Source organism: Glandiceps talaboti, chromosome 2 (genome assembly GCF_964340395.1).
Source record: "Glandiceps talaboti chromosome 2, keGlaTala1.1, whole genome shotgun sequence".
Lineage (NCBI taxonomy): Eukaryota > Metazoa > Hemichordata > Enteropneusta > Spengelidae > Glandiceps > Glandiceps talaboti.
Window position 1 is genome coordinate 31,614,132 of NC_135550.1, and position 20,026 is coordinate 31,634,157.

Consider the following 20,026-nt stretch of genomic DNA (forward strand, 5'->3'; position numbering starts at 1 on the left):
AAGAATGAGCTCTTCTATCTGTGTAAATTCTAAACTTCTGAAAGTAGTTTTAGTGATATTGAAAGGAAGAAATTCTGAGTAATACAAACTTAGGACTTTCAGTTCAGGGCTTGGAATTGCATGTAGAAAACCCTCCAAACATTCATGTACACTATCTCTATCATAACCTGTAACATCAAGAGTAAGTTTTGAGGCCCACACTCCTCTAAATGTTCCATTAGGTGGACATTTAGCCTCATTCCCAGATAAAATTAATTCATCTAAATGTAGTACACCATCTTCAAGTTTCACATTGTACAAATAAGTTGAATCCTGTAAAATATTGTAAGAAATTGACAGTTTTTGAAGATGAGTAAATTCACTCATTTCAATATCTTTAGTATCGTTACAGTAACTAGTATCATATTCAATGTCATCAAACTTCATAACCTCAATATTTCCCAGTGGTTTTATCTGTTTATATGGAAAACACAACATGTAATTTCCATTCAAGTCTAATATTCTCAGCTTTTTCAAGTCTTGGAAAGTGTTATCAGCTAGTTTCTGTATCTGATTTTCAGTGAGGTATAATTCTTGTAAGTTGATCAGCCCACCAAGTGATGAAGTTGACAATGTCTTGATGTAATTGGCACTGATATTCAATATTTGTAGGTTTTTGAGGGGAGAAAATACATAATCTGCAATTGTTGTGAGCTTGTTTTGTGAAATGTCTAGTATTTCAAGTCTTGACACATCCTTGAAGACGTTTGCATCAATCATAGAAATTTGGTTTGACTTTAGGACCAATACTTTGAGTTGTTGTAGTCCTCTCAGGCAGCCATATTGGAGTCTTTCTATTTGGTTGCTTTTTACATCAAGTCTCTGTAGTTTACCAAGACTTGCCAATCTACCCGATGATAGAGATGTGATTTGGTTACCTGATAACTCCAGGAATGTTGCATAGGATGACAAATTGTCAGGAACGTAATCCAGATCTCTCCAACCACAGTCAACATATGTATTGTTGTATACCTTACATATTGCTGCATGTGAGAATACCATTGGAATATAACAAAACAGTAGTAAGATTGATACCAGTTTGTGTTGTCTACACTGCATGGTAACCATTCTGACACAGACACAGGAAAAGCAGTTTTAGCAAAAAGCAGAACTGTGGTACAGAAATTCAGACAGTGTTTGTACCTTTACTGGTTGGAACGTAGCGACAAAACTTTTGTATTCCGAATTCATGTCAATGAATAGATTTGAATATGAATGAGAAATCCTTGACCTGTGATGACCTCTTTCTAGAAGTAAAAAGTGATGTCATCTCTTGTATGCATTACTTCCTTCTAGGCTTCTACAACAAAAATATCAAAGTTCTAAAATTTCTTATATGGTTCCTCAGCTTCTATGAATTTAGGAAAAAAGTGAGCAATGTGAAGTATGTACATATGTACACATCACCTGATAAGAGATTTGCTCTTAGTGATCATGACACCAGTGAAAGATGTGAGTCAATACACACCTGATGTTGGAAAGACAAACATTCTTGATTTGTAGTATTTGTGGTGCCAATTAACTTGATTAAAACAATTAAAATCCAATCAAGGAGAAGGCTTCATTTTCTTATTACTATAAGTCTCACATCTTCTCTCCATGTTGTTTCTGTTCTCTTTTGTCTATATCTATCAGGTAACTACGATAGTCAAAAAAAGGGAACTTAAAGGACAAACAGTGGTAGTCAGGAAATCCAGTAATTGAAGTAAATCATGCCTTGTCTTTGATCAAATTTTAATTAGATTGTGCTGGTTCCAATACAATTTAACAAAACAGGAATGCTAATGTTATCACTGTCAATACTGTCAATTGGAAAAATAAATATGAAGAGAATAAAGTATTTAAAACTAAGTGGGTGTTAAGTTTGAAAACCTAACATCAGAACAAACAAAACTATTCCATTCATCCATTGTTCAGTTCTATATATGTTTTATTCAAATAATTAACCAGTATCATAAACCCTGTCAACACCCATATACAGAAAAGCTTGTATGTAATCTTTGATTTGTCTTTTAAATCAAATCCAGCTATGCTAAGTAAAGGAGAACTGAAAACAAAACAAATAAATTATCAAGTGTACAAATACAAATACAAGTTAAACAACATCAGATCTCAACAAGACATCTATTTGCAAACTCCAACAAATGCAACAAAATATCTCAATTTATTTAAAATTCTTCATAATGTCAAAATAAACTATAAAAGATACATCGTAAACATGTTATCAAATAGTCATATTTGTTATAATAATGTCTGGTAACTGCTACAACGAAAAATGTTTGTAATCATACAGGTACAAAGGTATAAGGAGAGTGTACATTTTGGGGCCATCTCACATGTTTGCAACTCGGTTAACTGTGTTCTCAGATCTCAATGAAACTTTTAATTTCTCCCAGAAAAGTCTTTGCCCAACTACATTTTCAGTCCATTTGATATATTTCTGGGTTAGTAACATCTTTCGTAAAACTCTTGGCATGTCATTATCAGGAATTTCATGTAACAACACAAGAAGGAGGAGATTTCTCTTCTGTTGAAATAAATGATCCTGTGCCATTCTCATCTCAAAATAACACCACTCACTTTGTGCAAAGCCAGGTGACAGTATTAACATAGTTTTGTGACTAGTCTCTATACTTTCAAGAATGTTCTCAAAAATATCAATACCTGGCATAAAATTACGTTCATGTAAACACAGTTTGAAATTAGGTGGATCAATATTTTCTAAATGAGGAACTAACTGCTGCATGACCCAATCTCTGTCATTTTTATTGTAACAAACAAATGCATCATATCTGATATTCAATGGCTGCTCCTCATCATTGACTTGGAGTTGATAACCACCTCGCTTTAGTTTGATGAGGAAACAACCATAGCGTATATACCAACGAAAGTGAACACAAAGTCCAATACAAATTGCTGAAAAAGCAAAAATACAAGCGATAGGTACTGAAATCATAAATGCTAGATTACATTTCCATCCAAATTTTAGATCAAAAACCAACTTTCCATTCATATTATCTGGTTGTGCACACATTATCGGATGTAGGATCTGTACTTTTCTGTCATTTTTCAACCAATCTACAAACTCCTCCATGTTACATCCAGAGCAGACTAAAGGATTTTTTTCAATGTTCAAAGTTGTCAAATTCTTTAAGGTTGCTATATCTTTGGTATTGATTTCAGTTATTCTTGTATCCTCTAGGTACAACTTTTCTAAGTTTGGCAAATTAGTTAAAAGATTCTCCATGTTTATGATGTCTTGCACACTGATAAGAGTAAGTTCTTTCAAATTTGGGAAAAAATTTAGAAAATGGGATATGAGCACATACGCTGGGTCAGCTAAATATACTTCCTCTAGTGTCAGTGAAACCAAAGAAGAAATTTGGTGTTGTATGTTTATTCTGAAGTAAAGACAGGTATACTCAATTTTTAGTGATTTGAGTTGGGTTTCGTTACCAAAGATTTCTCCTATATCAATACAGTTGTCATTGAGGCTTTCCAATGAAAGATGTTGAAGTGATCGAATTTGAAAACCAATTCGTCCAAAAACAGACAACGATAATTCTGTCAGATTAAGATGTTTGAAAGAGTCTGTTAGAAGGTAAACTTTAGTGTACACATAACTGTCTCGCATATTAAATATCTTTAAAGCTGTCAGCATAGAAACACTGTCATAAGGAAGGTTATCAAAGTAATTGTAAGACAAATCTAAAACCTCAAGTTTTATTAGAGAAGTGAAACTTTCAGAATGAATTGAACCAATTCTATTGTGGGAAATATTCAAGACTTTTAGAGAAGTGAAGCGTGTGAAAGCATGTTTAGGAAGTTCACCCTTTAGGCCATTGTTACTTATAGACAAATATTGTAAAGTTGAAATATTCTTTAGAATGTCTAAAAATGCTTCAATTGTATATCGACCTAATTTACAATCATCCATTCTCAATATTGTTAGATTATGGAAATCATTAAAAGTATCCAAGTGAAAATCCTTAAAAGGGTTGCCACTCAAGTTTAATGTTTGCAAGGTATATAAACCCTTTGGAATATGTAAAATATAATTGAAACTTACATCTAAATTTTTTAACAATGGCAGCCTTGTAAAGTCCCAAACTGATGATGACGGTGTCTTATTATTATTCTTTGTTGAAATTACATGGACATCTCCCACCTCTGTTGGTGTCAAAAGCACTTCTGTCGTTTGGCTTGACAAACTGAGAACTTCAATATAAGAATTGTCAAAGTCATATAAGTAGTTCTCAAAACAAAAGTTTGAATCAGCATATAGTTTTGAAACTCTTAGTTCATTGAATATTTCCTTTGGTAGACATATAAAATAATTGTTAGATAGATCCAATTCCTCCAAGACATTTTCTCCAAATTTCATATTCAACACAGTGGACTCAATATCACTGAAAACACCAATGCTTTGGAAAGAAAATTTCCTAAGCTTCGGAAAGGCTCTCAAATCAATGTCACTGCAGTTGTTCCTGAATTTGCTCATGTCAAAGTTCATGATCTCAATATTTAGCAATGGTTGTAGTGGTTGATTTGGAAAGCACTGCAGGTCGTTTTCACTCAGATCTAATATTTGTAGATTCTTCAGGTCTGCAAAAGTGTCATCTGCTAATTGTGTTATCGAATTTGCTCTTAAATCCAGAACCAGGAGGTTTTTGAGAGGAGAAAACAGACGATATGGAATCAATGAGATATCATTGTCAGAAATGTTTAGTGTTTCTAGTCTTGACACATCCTTGAAGACGTTTGCATCAATCATAGAAATTTGGTTTGACTTTAGGACCAATACTTTGAGTTGTTGTAGTCCTCTCAGGCAGCCATATTGGAGTCTTTCTATTTGGTTGCTTTTTACATCAAGTCTCTGTAGTTTACCAAGACTTGCCAATCTACCCGATGATAGAGATGTGATTTGGTTACCTGATAACTCCAGGAATGTTGCATAGGATGGCAAATTGTCAGGAACGTAATCCAGATCTCGCCAACCACAGTCAACAGATGTGTTGTTGTATACTTTACATATTGCATGTGAGAATACCATTGGAATATAACAAAACAGTAATAAGATTGATACCAGTTTGTGTTGTCTACACTGCATGGTAACCATTCTGACTCTGACACAGGAAAAGCTAAAAAGCAGAGCTACCTTGTATCAGTTGCTCCCACTATGTTTTAAGTTCTTACATGTCATCTAGCCTGTGTTGACAGTTAAATCAATTCGTAATGCTGACAAGTATTTATACCCACTACTTCTCTTTTTTTTTGTAATAAAAGTGATGTCACCATTTTAGTCTTACTTCCGTGTTCTTGTAGAATAATTTAGTTGTAGCATAAAAAGTTACATGCTTTGTTCAGTCAGAGTGTGTGTGTGTGTGTGTGTGTGTGTGTGTGTGTGTGTGTGTGTGTGTGTGTGTGTGTGTAAACAACTGGAAGTCAAAGAAATAGTTTGTCCATAATCAAGTTAAAAGGCTATTGGTGCCACAGAGTATTTATTTTGATACTCACAGAGAATAAGCTATAATTGCCAAAAATGAAAAGGTTCTGAAACATTTGCAATCATTGTCCTGTTTTTGTTAGAAAATTGAATTGGTATAAAATCATTAATATCCAGAGAAAAACATAACCAGTAACCATGCAGTAAATTAGTCATGGATTATGAATCATATAGAAAGGAGAAATATAAATGAAACATATATTCTGTAACTACATTTTGTGTTTATTTTTGTTCTAGGATGTTCATGAAAGTTTCACACGTGCCAGTTCTGAAGCACTTGCAGCATTTGGAGATGGGTCCATGTTTATTGAAAAATTTATTGAAAGACCAAGACATATTGAAGTACAGATTCTGGGTAAGATCCATAAATTTTGGATAATATGAAATACTTATACTTATAAGTACAAATACTTTGTTTAAACAGTTTCACAAGATTGGTGCAAAAAATATTTTGGGTAAAACAGCATTGTGTAGAGCAAAGTGAAATCTCATCAGCAAATTACAAACTGTGGTCTTGTAGGAAGGGATGACTTTTGAAATGTCTCCTTTTGAAAATTTAGAAGAAAAATCCTTGAACAAATAAAAATTCATTTATTGATTCTCATGTTACTTTGATTTGTTATCTACAATTTAAAATTCAGGTGATGGTAAGGGTAATGTGGTTCATTTGTTTGAACGTGACTGCTCTGTACAACGTAGACATCAAAAACTGGTGGAAATTGCACCTGCACCGGCACTTGATCCAAAAGTCAGAAAGAGAATGACAGATGATGCAGTCAAACTGGCCAGACATGTCAACTATCAAAATGCTGGAACTGTTGAATTCTTGATGGATGAAAATGGAAAACACTACTTTATAGAAGTCAATGCTAGACTGCAGGTTGAACATACAGTAACAGAAGAAGTCACTGGGTAAGACATTTATTTCACCTGATATTTGTTTTATGGTTACAGTAAATGTACAATATGTTGCTGCTTTTGTGAATATGACTCTTTCAGTGTGTTTATATTGTTATTGTCACTTGGTTCAACAATTTGTCACCCTTCTTCAAATAATCATCCCTCAATCTCTGTGAATACCTGCACTTTGTCACCTCAATTTCTTTCAAAACACATTAATTACAACTGACTGCCATCTCACTTGTCAATTTACAGCGTTGACCTTGTACAATCACAGATCAAAATAGCAGAAGGCAAAACACTAAACGAACTTCACTTAAAGCAAGATGATATTGAACTGAATGGCTGTGCTATCCAATGTCGTATCACTACAGAAGATCCAGCTAGAAATTTCCAACCAGACACTGGTAGAATTGAGGTATGTACACTGAGACAGATCACAACATATAACAAATTTAAGACTTTCTCTCATTGTTTGTGCACCATTTGTGACTCCTTTCGAATACATTGTAACTCTTTTACAAACATTCAAAGGAAATTTGAACTTTTGATATAGTTTATGATCCAGAAGAATTAGAGATAAAAATATTGGCATTAACCATATGATAAATATATATATATATATATATATATATATATATATATATATATATATATATATATATATATATATATATATATATATATATATATATATATATATATATATATATATATATATATATATATATATATATATATATATATATATATATATATATATATATAAATGAATCATTGCGTTTAATTATTTTCATAATTTATGTATTTATTTATGTATTATCCTATACATTATCAGATGATGTAATCCCTCATGGCAAAGTACATTGAGTAAACAATAATCACTATACAGCTACACTCTGAAAGTATACATATCAAAGTTAGTCTTTCTGTTTCATTTTAATATTGACAGTTTATTATCAAATAATGACAGTTAAAGCCCCAAAAAGGGAGAAATTAAAAAAAAACTTATCTGTGATTATTGTAGGTGTTCCGTAGTGGTGAAGGTATGGGTATACGACTTGATAGTGCCTCGGCCTTTGCTGGTGCTATAATCTCACCACATTATGATTCACTACTGGTTAAAGTGATAGCACATGCTAGAAACCACCAAGCTGCTGCAGCCAAAATGAGACGATCACTGGAGGAGTTTAGAATCCGAGGAGTGAAGGTCAGTGACTAGGATATAAAAACTCTATAATTGTGTGAAAGAGCATTATACTTACCAAATCAGAAATCTGTAGATAAGTCAATACTGTTAGTGTTTTGAATCATTTGCTGTTTTAATTGCCACAAATGTAAATATTTGCAATCAAAGTCAGCTGAACAAAATGTTGTTTTTCAGAAAACTATCCATATTTTGAACTAAAACTATTTGAAAAAAATCCATATATTTGAATTATTGTTTTAGTAAATGATTAAAATAATTTATGTATAAAATGACCAAATGTACAGCTATTCTGTGTCAAAAATTGTTGTTTATTTATCCCACATATTTAGTATAAAATAGATTAAAACATATTTTGTCAAATGGCCTTTACTTCATGAATTGTAGTCTTTCTTCTTGTAACACACAGACAAATATGCCATTCCTGAGGAATGTGCTCCAACATGAGGAGTTCTTGACAGGCTCTGTCAATACATACTTCATAGATGCAAACCCACAACTGTTCAGTTTTAAACCAACTCAGAACAGGGCCGGCAAATTGCTACAATATTTAGGTCATGTGATGGTGAACGGGCCTTCCACACCTCTCTCTACTGGTTTGGCTCCAGCTGATGTTGAACCACCACTGCCTGATGTACCAATCAGAGGTTAGAATTTGTGTTTGTATTACTGTGAGAGTTACAGCCTTTGTGACAACACCAATATCTTTTGTTCTTCTTTTTGTTGTTGTTATTGACTACTAATTTGTCAACAAAGTGTCTTCTGTTCCCAGATCTCAATCATGTTTTGTCTCAAATACTATCAATTTAGAGCCTGCTGAGGTGCAAAACTAGTCCACAATTTATGCCGTTCCCGTAATAATTTTCTGCAAATAGTTCTAAGTGATAATGCATGATTGTATCTTCATAGGCACACAGCCACCTAAAGGTTGGAAGAACTATTTAGAAGAACATGGGCCAGAAAAGTTTGCCAAAGCCATCAGGGAAACCAAAGGACTGCTGCTAATGGATACCAGCTTTAGAGATGCACATCAGTCACTATTGGCAACAAGGGTCAGGACTCTGGATTTGAAAAACATCTCGCCATTTGTAGCCCACAACTTTCAGAATTTATACAGCTTAGAAAACTGGGGAGGTATGTCATTGTGTACAGTATTGTCATGTAATAACACTACGATTAAATTATGCAAAATGTGCTTTTTTTAGCACAACTGAACTGAGGTTCAGTAGTGCTATAGGGATCGCCCGGCGTCTGTCTGTCTGTCTGTGTGTGTGTGTGTGTGTGTGTAAACAACTTAAAGTCAAAAACTGCTGAACCGATTGCCATGATATTTGGTGGGTCCATTACCTTGGGTGTCTAGTTGGGAAATTGTTCAAATCAAAATGATCGCATCACAGGTGTGTGATTTGGGTCAAAAAATGTGATTTTTGGTCAAAAAACTTAAACTCAGAAACTACTGGGCAGATTGGTGCAAAATTTGGTGGGAAGATTCTTTAGGAAGTGTAAAGTAAGATTTGTTCATGACATGATGATTCCATCAGTGATATGCAAATTAGGGCTAAAAATGTGTCTTTTTGGTTAAAAATCTATAATTCCAAAACTACTGAGCAGATTGGGCTGAAATTTGATGGGGATGCATCTAGGGATGTATGGATGAAGATATATTAAGCATACAATAATTTCATGAGTGATATGCAAATTAGGTGTAAGAATGTTCATTTTTGGTCAAAAACTTATATCTCAAAAAGTACTTGGTCAATGAGTCTGAAACTTGGTGAGATGGTTCCGAAAGTGGTAATCTGCAGATTTTCTTCATTTTTTTGGACAAAATTGACCCTAGCAACCACGACCACACCCTTAGCAACAACCAAATGGTAGTATACTTTGGTCAAATAACAACATCATCTGGTAGGCAAGTGAGTAAACATTCAAAAAATGTATGCAAATACCCTAGCAACCATGACCACGCCCATAGCAACAGCCAAACAGAGGTGTATTTCACAAAGATAACAACAGGGTTTAATAGACAATTGAATAAACATTCAAAAAATGTATGTAAATTTGCATAGCAACAAGTCCACACCCATAGCAACAGCCAAATAATCACGTGTATTGCAAAGATAACAACAGGAATAGAAAGACAAATGAATAAACATTCAAAAAATGTATGCAAATACCCTAGTAACCATGACCCCGCCCATAGCAACAGCCAAACGGTGGTGTATTTCACAAAGATAACAATGGGGTTTAATAGACAATTGAATAAACATTCAAAAATGTATGCAAATACCCTAGCAACAAGACCACACCCATAGCAACAGCCAAATGATCACGTGTATTGCAAAGACAATATTAGGAATTCATTCATAAGTGAACAAAAACATACATAAATGTATGCAAATATATCTAACAACATGACCACACCCATAGCAACAGCCAAACGATAGCATTTATCGTAAAGATAGCAACATGGTTGGATAGGCAACTGGATAGTTATTCAGCAAATGAACACCTATTGTTAGCATGGACTAGCATATGGATAAACATTTTAAAAAACTGTACAGTTGTGCTACAACGCCATTGGCGGTATTTTTTACTTTGCCTATTACTGTAATAGCTGCTCACAAGATTCATGGAGAATTACCTTGTTGATTCAAGGCTCATGGATGACATTAAACCAGAGTGACTTGTCACCTCCCTGGGTCAAGCCTCATGGATGACATTAAACCAGAGTTACTTGTCACCTCCCAGAGTCAAGCCTCATGAATGACAATAAACCAGAGTGACTTGTCACCTCCCTGGGTCAAGCCTCATGGATGACAATAAACCACAATGACTTGACACCTACCTGAGGTACTCCAATGTATACACACTCTAATTTACATTTTCTGCCCTGCCATGTTGTTTCATCTTTATCTTAGCCCTTATATCAAGTTGTCTTTATTCCACAGGTGCTACTTTTGATGTAGCTATGAGATTCCTACATGAATGTCCATGGGATCGCTTGAAAACTCTCCGTAGAAAGATCCCCAATATACCGTTTCAGATGTTGCTTCGTGGTGCTAATGCTGTTGGTTATACAAATTACCCAGATAATGTTGTCTACAAGTAAGTAACTTGATAAAAGTAGATTGATTGATGATTTAAACTGAACTCTCATTATCATTGTGTAGTACAGGTTTTCATGGATGCATTCAGGTGACAAATATGTGTATCATCCCTTCACATAAATGTCATTTTTTGTGAGATTCCCTATCCCAGCCCATGAAACTAAATAGTAGTTTAGTATTGAGGTGCTATTATGATGAGAGAACAATACCAAGATAAATACATAAAATATTGCATATTTCTGATGTCCAAACATTTGTGTTCCTGTAGATTTTGTGACATGGCAGTGGACCATGGAATGGACATTTTCCGAGTGTTTGATTCGTTAAACTATCTGCCAAATCTTATCCTTGGTATGGAAGCGGCAGGTCAAGCTGGTGGTGTAGTTGAAGCTGCTATCTCATACACTGGTGATGTGTCAGATCCTAGTAGGAAGAAATATTCCCTGGAATACTACGTCAACTTAGCTAATGAACTGGTGAAAGCAGGAACTCATGTACTTTGCATTAAGGTAAATACAACATTCTTGATTCTTTCCTAGCTCTTGAATTCCTAACTTTTATCAGCAGTGCTAGAAAGATGGTCAAAACAGAAATTGTGTGTACTCTACATGAGGGGTTACTATATTTCCAACAATATTTGATGCATGGAAATGTTTTTGAAACACCAGTTGGGAATTTGTGTACATAATTTTCAAAATAAACATGAACTACTTCACATCAGCAAGTATTTCTGGAATGGCTGTGTGTGCCATACAATCATTGATCATAATTATGTTCCAGAATGATGAAATACTCCATAAATATTCCCTGTATTCCTTAGGACATGGCAGGCTTACTGAAACCACAAGCTGCCACTCTACTTATTGGAACCCTACGTGATAAATTCCCTGACGTCCCCATCCATGTCCATACCCATGATACTTCAGGAGCTGGAGTAGCAGCCATGTTGGCTGCAGCCAATGCAGGAGCTGATGTTGTTGATGTTGCCGTGGATTCCATGTCTGGTATGACATCACAGCCCAGTATGGGAGCTTTGGTGGCGTCTGTGCAGGGTACAAATCAAGATACTGGTAAGAAACATGAATGGTCATTGTTTATGCATGGACCTTTCAAATAAAATTAGACACTACCAGGGTCTTTATGTTTCTATCAACCCATTTCATAATAATCACCCAGTATATATAAACTTAGTATCCTGCAGTGTTTAAAAATGTCTCCATCATCCAAATACAGGAGGCAATGTGCATTTTGGTATTCACTCTTTGTATTATTAAATTATTGCTGAGTCATTTCAGCTCTCATAGAAATGGCTCCTGTAACATTAGTCTCGCTGCCAGACTCGTGACTATCGTCCCTAAGCTTTGTATGCCGAGCAGCACAGCCGTGAGAAGAGAGGGACTTGTCCCTCTCTTCTTGCAGCTAAGCCACTCGGCATACATAAAAAGATTAGGGACGATAGTCACGAGTCTGGCAGCGAGACTACTATCGTTATAACATGTACTGTAAAAGATGTATTTTGTCACCAGAGGGCGCCCTGTTATTGAATGTTTATGGGGTAGATATACTTAATCAGTATTTGAACAGCCATGATTAGACCAGTTCATTGTTTATTATATACATGACTATTTACATCATAATCAGTACATTGTGTACAAATGCATCAAGCAACAACTTCAAAATTAGTTAATTTGTTTAAATTTTTTATGCAAAATGGAATAAAAAAACAAAAGCTCGAAGAAAAGTCAGTACTCTGTAAGGTACTAGTTTGAATTTCCTGCATTTGCATGTATTACCCATAATTCTCTAGTTAAACCACGTGTCTGAGTTAAAACTCACAATAATGTACATGGTTCGATGAAAGAATCAGATTCAGATCACACAAGCCAATCACGTTTTGTTATTTTTTGATATGCAAATTTGTTTGATCCAATGCAAATTGACAGGAATCCCATTGGATAATGTGAGTCAGTACAGTAACTACTGGGAAGTAACAAGACAGCTGTATGCGCCATTTGAATGTTGTGTCACCATGAAGAGTGGTAGCTCTGATGTCTATTTGCATGAAATCCCAGGTGGTCAGTACACTAATCTACAGTTCCAAGCTTTCAGTCTCGGACTTGGAAGTAAATTTGAAGAAATCAAGAAATCTTACGCAGCCGCTAATCGGCTGTTAGGAGATGTTGTCAAGGTTGGTTGTAACAGTAATATGCTTCCAATTCTCATGACCTCTTTGTGACCCAGGTGGATTACATCCAGACATTCCTGGAGATGTATGAAAAAAATTATTCATTCTGAACTAAAATATAAATGTTTGTTCTTAGAAAAGGTATTGTAGAAATTAGGAAATCAACAGTTGAATGGCATTTATATGTACAAATTGATGTTTATTTTATTTATTCAAAGATGACCTTTGACAAACTACTTATACTTGTGTCACACAGTGATCACAAAAGTGTACTCCTTGCTATCAGGGAAGGACAGTGATCACAAAAGTGTACTCCTTGCTATCAGGAAAGGGGCATAACGAAACCACAAAATGATTACTGTTTTGATTCCATGTGAGAAGATACTAAAATTATTCTACCCATTCAAACATATACATAGTATAATCTATAGTATTGGATGAATTGTGTCAAGATGAGTTTAGGGAATAACTAATTATATATTCCTTAGTGGTAGTATGCTAATTCTGTTTTCCATGTTTTTTTCTGTCCACAGGTGACTCCCTCATCTAAAGTAGTTGGAGACTTGGCTCAGTTTATGGTACAAAATAAACTGACAGAGGAACAAGTTATTGACAGAGCTGAAGACTTATCATTCCCACTATCTGTTGTGGAATTCATGCAGGGTTATATTGGTGAACCATATGGAGGATTCCCAGAACCTCTCAGAAGCAAGGCAAGTTGTCAAGTCAAATTGACCCTTACAGGTGTATGCCCGCCCGGCATGTTATAAGGAACGCAGTAAATATATAGAATAGAGGTCATTATGTTTGCCACAAATCTTGAATCCAACTTGGTGTATAGACTTCAACATTGGATTCTTAGTTACAACAGTTGCACTGTTATGTATCAAATCTGTCAACTTTGACCTGTGTATGACCTTCATGAGATGTTTTCCATATTTGCTCATACATCACATCATAAAACAGGTCACAAACTGAATAACTTTTTAAAAAAATTTTGGAGTAACCTGTTTTGGGTCCTTTGATAGATTCTCCGAGGACTCCCCACTGTAGATGGTCGTCCTGGTGCTAGCTTACCACCCATGGACTTCGAGACTTTGGAAGAAGAATTGGTAGAGAAACATGGCAGCTCAGTCCGACCCTGTGACGTGATGAGTGCTGCCCTCTATCCCAGAGTCTTGGATGATTTCCTTGATTTCCATAGTGTGTATGGACCAGTTGAATGTCTTCATACAAGACATTTCCTTATAGGACCAAAAATTGCCGAGGAGTGTGAGGTACAAACATTTGTGTGTTTGATGAATGTGAGGTACAAACATTTAGGTGTATGATGAATGTGAGGTACAAACATTTGGGTGTATGATGAATGTGAGGTACAAACATTTGGGTGTATGATGAATGTGAGGTACAAACATTTGGGTGTATGATGAATATGAGGTACAAACATTTGGGTGTATGATGAATGTGAGGTACAAACATTTGGGTGTTTGATGAGTGTGAGGTACAAACATTTGGGTGTTTGATGAGTGTGAGGTACAAACATTTGGGTGTATGATGAATGTGAGGTACAAACATTTGGGTGTTTGATGAGTGTGAGGTACAAACATTTGGGTGTTTGATGAGTGTGAGGTACAAACATTTGGGTGTTTGATGAGTGTGAGGTACAAACATTTGGGTGTATGATGAATGTGAAGTACAAACATTTGGGTGTTTGATGAGTGTGAGGTACAAACATTTGGGTGTTTGATGAGTGTGAGGTACAAACATTTGGGTGTTTGATGAGTGTGAGGTACAAACATTTGGGTGTATGATGAATGTGACGTACAAACATTTGGGTGTTTGATGAGTGTGAGGTACAAACATTTGGGTGTATGATGAATGTGAGGTACAAACATTTGGGTGTTTGAGGATTGTGAGGTACAAACATTTGGGTGTTTGATGAGTGTGAGGTACAAACATTTGGGTGTTTGATGAGTGTGAGGTACAAACATTTGGGTGTTTGATGAGTGTGAGGTACAAACATTTGGGTGTTTGATGAGTGTGAGGTACAAACATTTGGGTGTTTGATGAGTGTGAAGTACAAACATTTGGGTGTTTGATGAATGTGAGGTGCAAACCTTTTGGGTGTTTGAGGAGTGTCAGGTGCAAACTTTTTGGCTGTTTGAAAAGTTGATGAAGAAATGTTATGTGCACAAAGTACAAGTGTATGATAGTGAGAGTATCTACCAGCTACTCACAATTCACTATCAGTACAAATGATATGTTTGCATCAAAACTACATGTTGTCTGTAGATATTGAACCAACCCTTATCATAAGTGGTGGGGTATACATTATTTTATAGTGTATGTAGCATTTAGTGTCTGTATTAGCAAGTAGGGGCTTTTTGACTAATTATTTGCCAAGTTTCCAGTAGTCCTTCATGCTGTGAACAACATTCCATTACAAAGCTGAACATTTCGACAATATCATGTGATCCTAAATATCATTTAGTATGGTAATCAAATTGATGACAAGGACGGAAAAACCAGACAAGAAGAACAAAGATGCAGACAGTACAATAAAGTCCTCTTTGTTTTAATCTAGATTGAATTGGAGAGAGGAAAGACACTCCACATCAAGACATTGGCAGTAGGGGATCTAGATAGTAAGACTGGTGAAAGGGAGGTATTCTTTGAACTGAATGGCCAACTAAGATCAATACACATCAAAGACAAAGAAGCTCTCAAGGTATGTTGTGTGTTCATTAGTAGATGTCATTCCGTATCATTGCTGTGATCGGTAGATGATCCGTATATCTTGCCACAGCAAATACCTCTTAACAGTGCTTGACCTGAAGAGGGTTATAAACGTGCTGTAAATTCTTAAACTTGATTATCTACAAATGACTGACATCTACAACTTGTTTATAAATAAATATTACTCTGAGGTAAATCAGTTAAATCTCATCATGTGACAGAGCTAGGATACTTCACCTGCATTGCTCTATGCATTGACACAGACAAGTGACACACAGATTGGCAACAGGTATTGTTCCAAGGTGTTAATTAGGGGATTATCAGCTCAATCCTTGCTGAGGGTATGCTACAAGGGTCTCTTGCACTTTCAATGTTACGTCAAAAGCTACAGAAGTCCCTCTTTGGGTACTCTCAAGTTTTTGTTGTTTAAACAACTTCAAGTTCGCATGAGTGTTCAAGTGCCGATATTGCAAGTCGTCTATTACATTTGATGATTCTGTCAGTAGAATAGCAAACTTTCCCATCGAAATATTGCGTAGTATCGTGTGGTTTGTAGATTTATGCAAGACTATATTGAACTTGGGCAGATTCACACCTTGGAAAATTATTTCCATGACAATAGAGTAATGTTTACTCAAAGCTACATTCAGACAATGGGAGAGGGCCTGTTGCCAATCTGTTCTTACTTGTCTGTGGCATAGATAATATTCTCTGTGTTCAAGTTAAACAAAACATCAATACCTTTAAGCAGTCATATTATAGATGGTGGGCAAGGAGTGGTTATGTAGTACAGTTGACAGAGAAAATAAAGTGTACATTATAAATTATAATTAAATCCACCTTGTCCATTTCTGCCTAAAAAGTTAAATTTAGGACACCAATAAATACATAGAAAACAAATAGGTGAATACAAAATACAAAGGTAGTTTAAAATATTGATTTGAATAAACACCGAAAAACTTCTCTCGTTCTATCAATAGGAATTACACGTCCACCCCAAAGCTTTGAAAGGAGTAAAAGGTTCTGTTGGTGCACCCATGCCAGGCAGTGTGATTGAAGTGAAAGCCAAAGAAGGAGATAAAGTCAACAAGGGTGATCCATTAGTTGTCCTCAGTGCCATGAAGATGGAAATGGTAGTCAGTTCACCCTGCTCCGGAACAGTCAAGAAACTATGGGTCAGCAAGGGGTCACCACTAGAGGGCGATGATTTGATTGCTGATATTGAATAACTTTTGATGGCTTCATGTGCTTACATGTAAAAGATCTAACTCAGCCATGATTTCAAGACTGATGCAGGAAGCTGATGAAGGTTACTATGGTGATATGACTTTTGTCACAAGATCCTTGAGCTTTAGGAGTACTCTTGATAGAGTACTCATGATATGGGATTTGACAAGCTGAATACTGTGACTCTGCTTTTAATAGTGGGGCAACAGTAATAACTTCAGTATATTCTAGTTATTGCAAAATGCCATGATTTCATGAATGAATTGGATATAGGCAGCAGTGCAGCAATAATCAATATGTGTTTATCATGTCTTAACAAGTGTGAGATCTTAAAAGCTTTCAAAGTACTAGTTTGCAGAGTCTTATGTAGTAAGTACATAACTACTACTCCTAACCCTCATTTTGCTTGCTATGCAAATTTTTTTTTTTCAAAAGGACTAAAAATAAGTGTAGTAACTGCTATCAAAAATCACTTATTTGGTAGATGCTTAGAATGTGACTGCTGAAATCCACAGGGTAATGAGTGTACCTTTATGTTACTACCTGCTAGAGGGCGCTGTAAACTTATCAAGCCCATCTAAATAAAACTTTGCTTCTGTTTGAAGTGGCATTTCAGTAATTTATCAAATTGATTCCTAACAAATGAAGATACAAATTATTTGCAAGATTACTCCTCTGTAGAACTGTCAGTGATCTGTCTCTACATTAGCATTTGATCCCAAAAGTCAAATATCTTCATTTTTGTTTTAAATATTTCATAAATTAAAAAAGCATATCTCTGCCAACAAAGATCAAGAATACCTCTGATAATAATAACCATTTAAAGAAAGAAATATATATAAAAAAGTACAACTTCCACTGTCTGGTATTTTTATATTTTATTTACATTTCTCGAGTTTAATGAAACATTATTTGAAATAATTTTTAGTTGTTATTCACTGTACAACTTTGGGCATTTTGTGATAAAACAGATGATACAGTGCAAAACTTTCTTGATATGTTAATTAAATGAAAGAAAGATCAAACGACACCACACTGACAAGTCAAGTGAAATAAAGAATGCATTGCTTGCATGTTTAGTATCTGTATTGATACAAAAGTCCAACGTATGAACTGACTTCTATAATAGTATATAACTACATTAAAGTGGGCATTCAGTAAAGATAAATTTATACAATTAAAGTGGGCATTCAATTAAGATATACAATTCAAACTGGAAGGTTTTTCTTCTCGACAAATACTGTTTTATTGTCAAATCCCAATTGAAGTAATTTCTTTATCTTTCATTTTATTTGTTCATTTTGAGTAAAATGTAATTTCAACTATGTTACTTTGTTTTACAAAGACAGACAACTGACAATTCAAAACTTGCCTGCAGCTTTCAACAGAAATTGAACACTTCCTTATTTACTGGGGAACTTGAGTGAAAAATGAGTGTGAAGCAAATATTTGAGATTTTCAGGACACTTGTGAATCCATCATAAATGAGCAAGACTTGTTGAAATCTAATAGTTTGTTCCACATATCACGTTTTATTTTCAAATGCATTCACAGATTTCTGTGTATAGTTACAGAGGAATCAGGGTAAATCATTGTGAGAGATGTTAAGTCTATAATATTATTTAAAAATACTTGGAAGACAGTTACAAAGCATGTACACTTTATACTACAAATCTCCCCTACTGTGCAAGACTATGTGATATAATCCTATCACAGAAAAGACAATACCGGGTAAGTTAGGTTGGAATCACTCGTCTACAGTGTCATACTCTCTATGGCGATCACACTGAAAGGGCATGACGACATATTTGAGGACATCTTTACAACAAATACAAACATTTTGTCAAAGAACTAATGGAACCCCTACAAAGAATACCTCAATGGAAACAACATGAAGCTGATCATAAATTGTGTGTGCAAATTACCAATGATAATAATTAGGTGCAAATGGTAGAAAACCTTTATATGATTATGTGATAATGCAATAAGGCATGTGTAGAATTTGATGAAGAATTGATGAGAGTAAGATGCAGGTGTTGTGTATTAGTTTGTTGTTGAACCAGCTGGTAAATACCTTTAGTGGTAGTATAATATAATGTAATCTCCATATATATTTATATTAAGGAATGTTAAGACAGATGCATCATTTTAGTTGTACAATTTATGACGTCTGTGAAAAGTGGAAATTTATGACGTCTATAGAGAGAGAAAAGTGGTCTTTTAAAGAAGGTTGTTGAACCTTGAATAGTGAGTCCATAATAGTTTTAAGTTTCTCAGCAATGTTAATATTTAATTGTGTACGTACCTTGAGAAGGAGACATTGTATTCCATAGTGTGTACAATCAGTTGAGTTACTGTGGAGTATAGCTTCTGTAACAATAAAAAGTCTGCTTTGTGCAGTGTGATGTCAAAGACTCAAGTGTTTTGTGTGAGATTGAGGCCAGGTGCAGGATATGCAGTATGTTGCACATCCCTACACAACGCCATGTGTTTTGTATTTCATCATGCACTGGAATTATGAAGTGCAAATTCCTTTCTTGTGTAGAAAACTGGCTTTTCTTTTGATGCCCAAGACTCTTCTCTAGAGATCATTATTTATGTCAGGGGGCGTGGTTGAGAAAATAGGGAGAACCTGAAATTGTTGCCACTGCTGGGGGGAGGGGTGGCGTGAAGTATTTTATAAGTTATCTAGGGGTCTTGAATTGTTTTTAATGGCCAAGGTCTTTGATAAACAAATGATAGATTACATGTTAGCTGGTTAAATTATGGAGTATGATTTGAACAAGATTTGGTTAAAATAAAAAGGCAATCAAGCACCTTCTTAATATGAAGATAATTTAAAATAAACCATCCAAGATAATCAAAGAATCAACCAAGAAGAAAAAAATGAGAAAGCATTTGATAAATATAATTGGGAGGAATGTAGAGTGGATGACAGTACATGAAGTAGACAAGTACCTTAATTACAGTCTATCTCAATCTTCTACATTTGGGCAGAAGGTGAATAAAGTTTATCATATCAGCTGTCATATTTGTCAATCTATCACTAGACACTAGAATGTTGTCCATGATTAAAGGAAAGCAGATACCAGATGAGAAATCTGACATTTCCTGCA

The 20,026-nt window shown here is 35.1% G+C and overlaps 1 protein-coding gene across 2 annotated transcripts in view; it reads left to right on the forward strand.

Moving 5' to 3' along the window:
• The window catches only part of LOC144453585 (pyruvate carboxylase, mitochondrial-like), a 32,783-nt gene extending 13,270 nt beyond the window's left edge, over window positions 1-19,513 (forward strand). The window contains exons 1-15 of one of the 2 annotated variants that reach the window (XM_078144909.1): window positions 3,271-3,314; window positions 5,783-5,900; window positions 6,187-6,457; window positions 6,701-6,863; window positions 7,473-7,655; window positions 8,062-8,299; window positions 8,562-8,786; window positions 10,604-10,760; window positions 11,031-11,271; window positions 11,583-11,832; window positions 12,706-12,950; window positions 13,481-13,660; window positions 13,976-14,224; window positions 15,532-15,675; window positions 16,664-19,513. In XM_078144909.1, the coding sequence (XP_078001035.1) occupies window positions 3,285-3,314; window positions 5,783-5,900; window positions 6,187-6,457; window positions 6,701-6,863; window positions 7,473-7,655; window positions 8,062-8,299; window positions 8,562-8,786; window positions 10,604-10,760; window positions 11,031-11,271; window positions 11,583-11,832; window positions 12,706-12,950; window positions 13,481-13,660; window positions 13,976-14,224; window positions 15,532-15,675; window positions 16,664-16,912 (2,943 nt within the window). In that variant the 5' untranslated portion in view covers window positions 3,271-3,284 and the 3' untranslated portion in view covers window positions 16,913-19,513. Of the gene's footprint in view, window positions 1-3,270; window positions 3,315-5,782; window positions 5,901-6,186; window positions 6,458-6,700; window positions 6,864-7,472; window positions 7,656-8,061; window positions 8,300-8,561; window positions 8,787-10,603; window positions 10,761-11,030; window positions 11,272-11,582; window positions 11,833-12,705; window positions 12,951-13,480; window positions 13,661-13,975; window positions 14,225-15,531; window positions 15,676-16,663 lie in introns of those variants that run through there. The other variant, XM_078144907.1, reaches the window with a different exon arrangement.
• The last annotated feature ends 513 nt before the right edge of the window (window positions 19,514-20,026 follow it).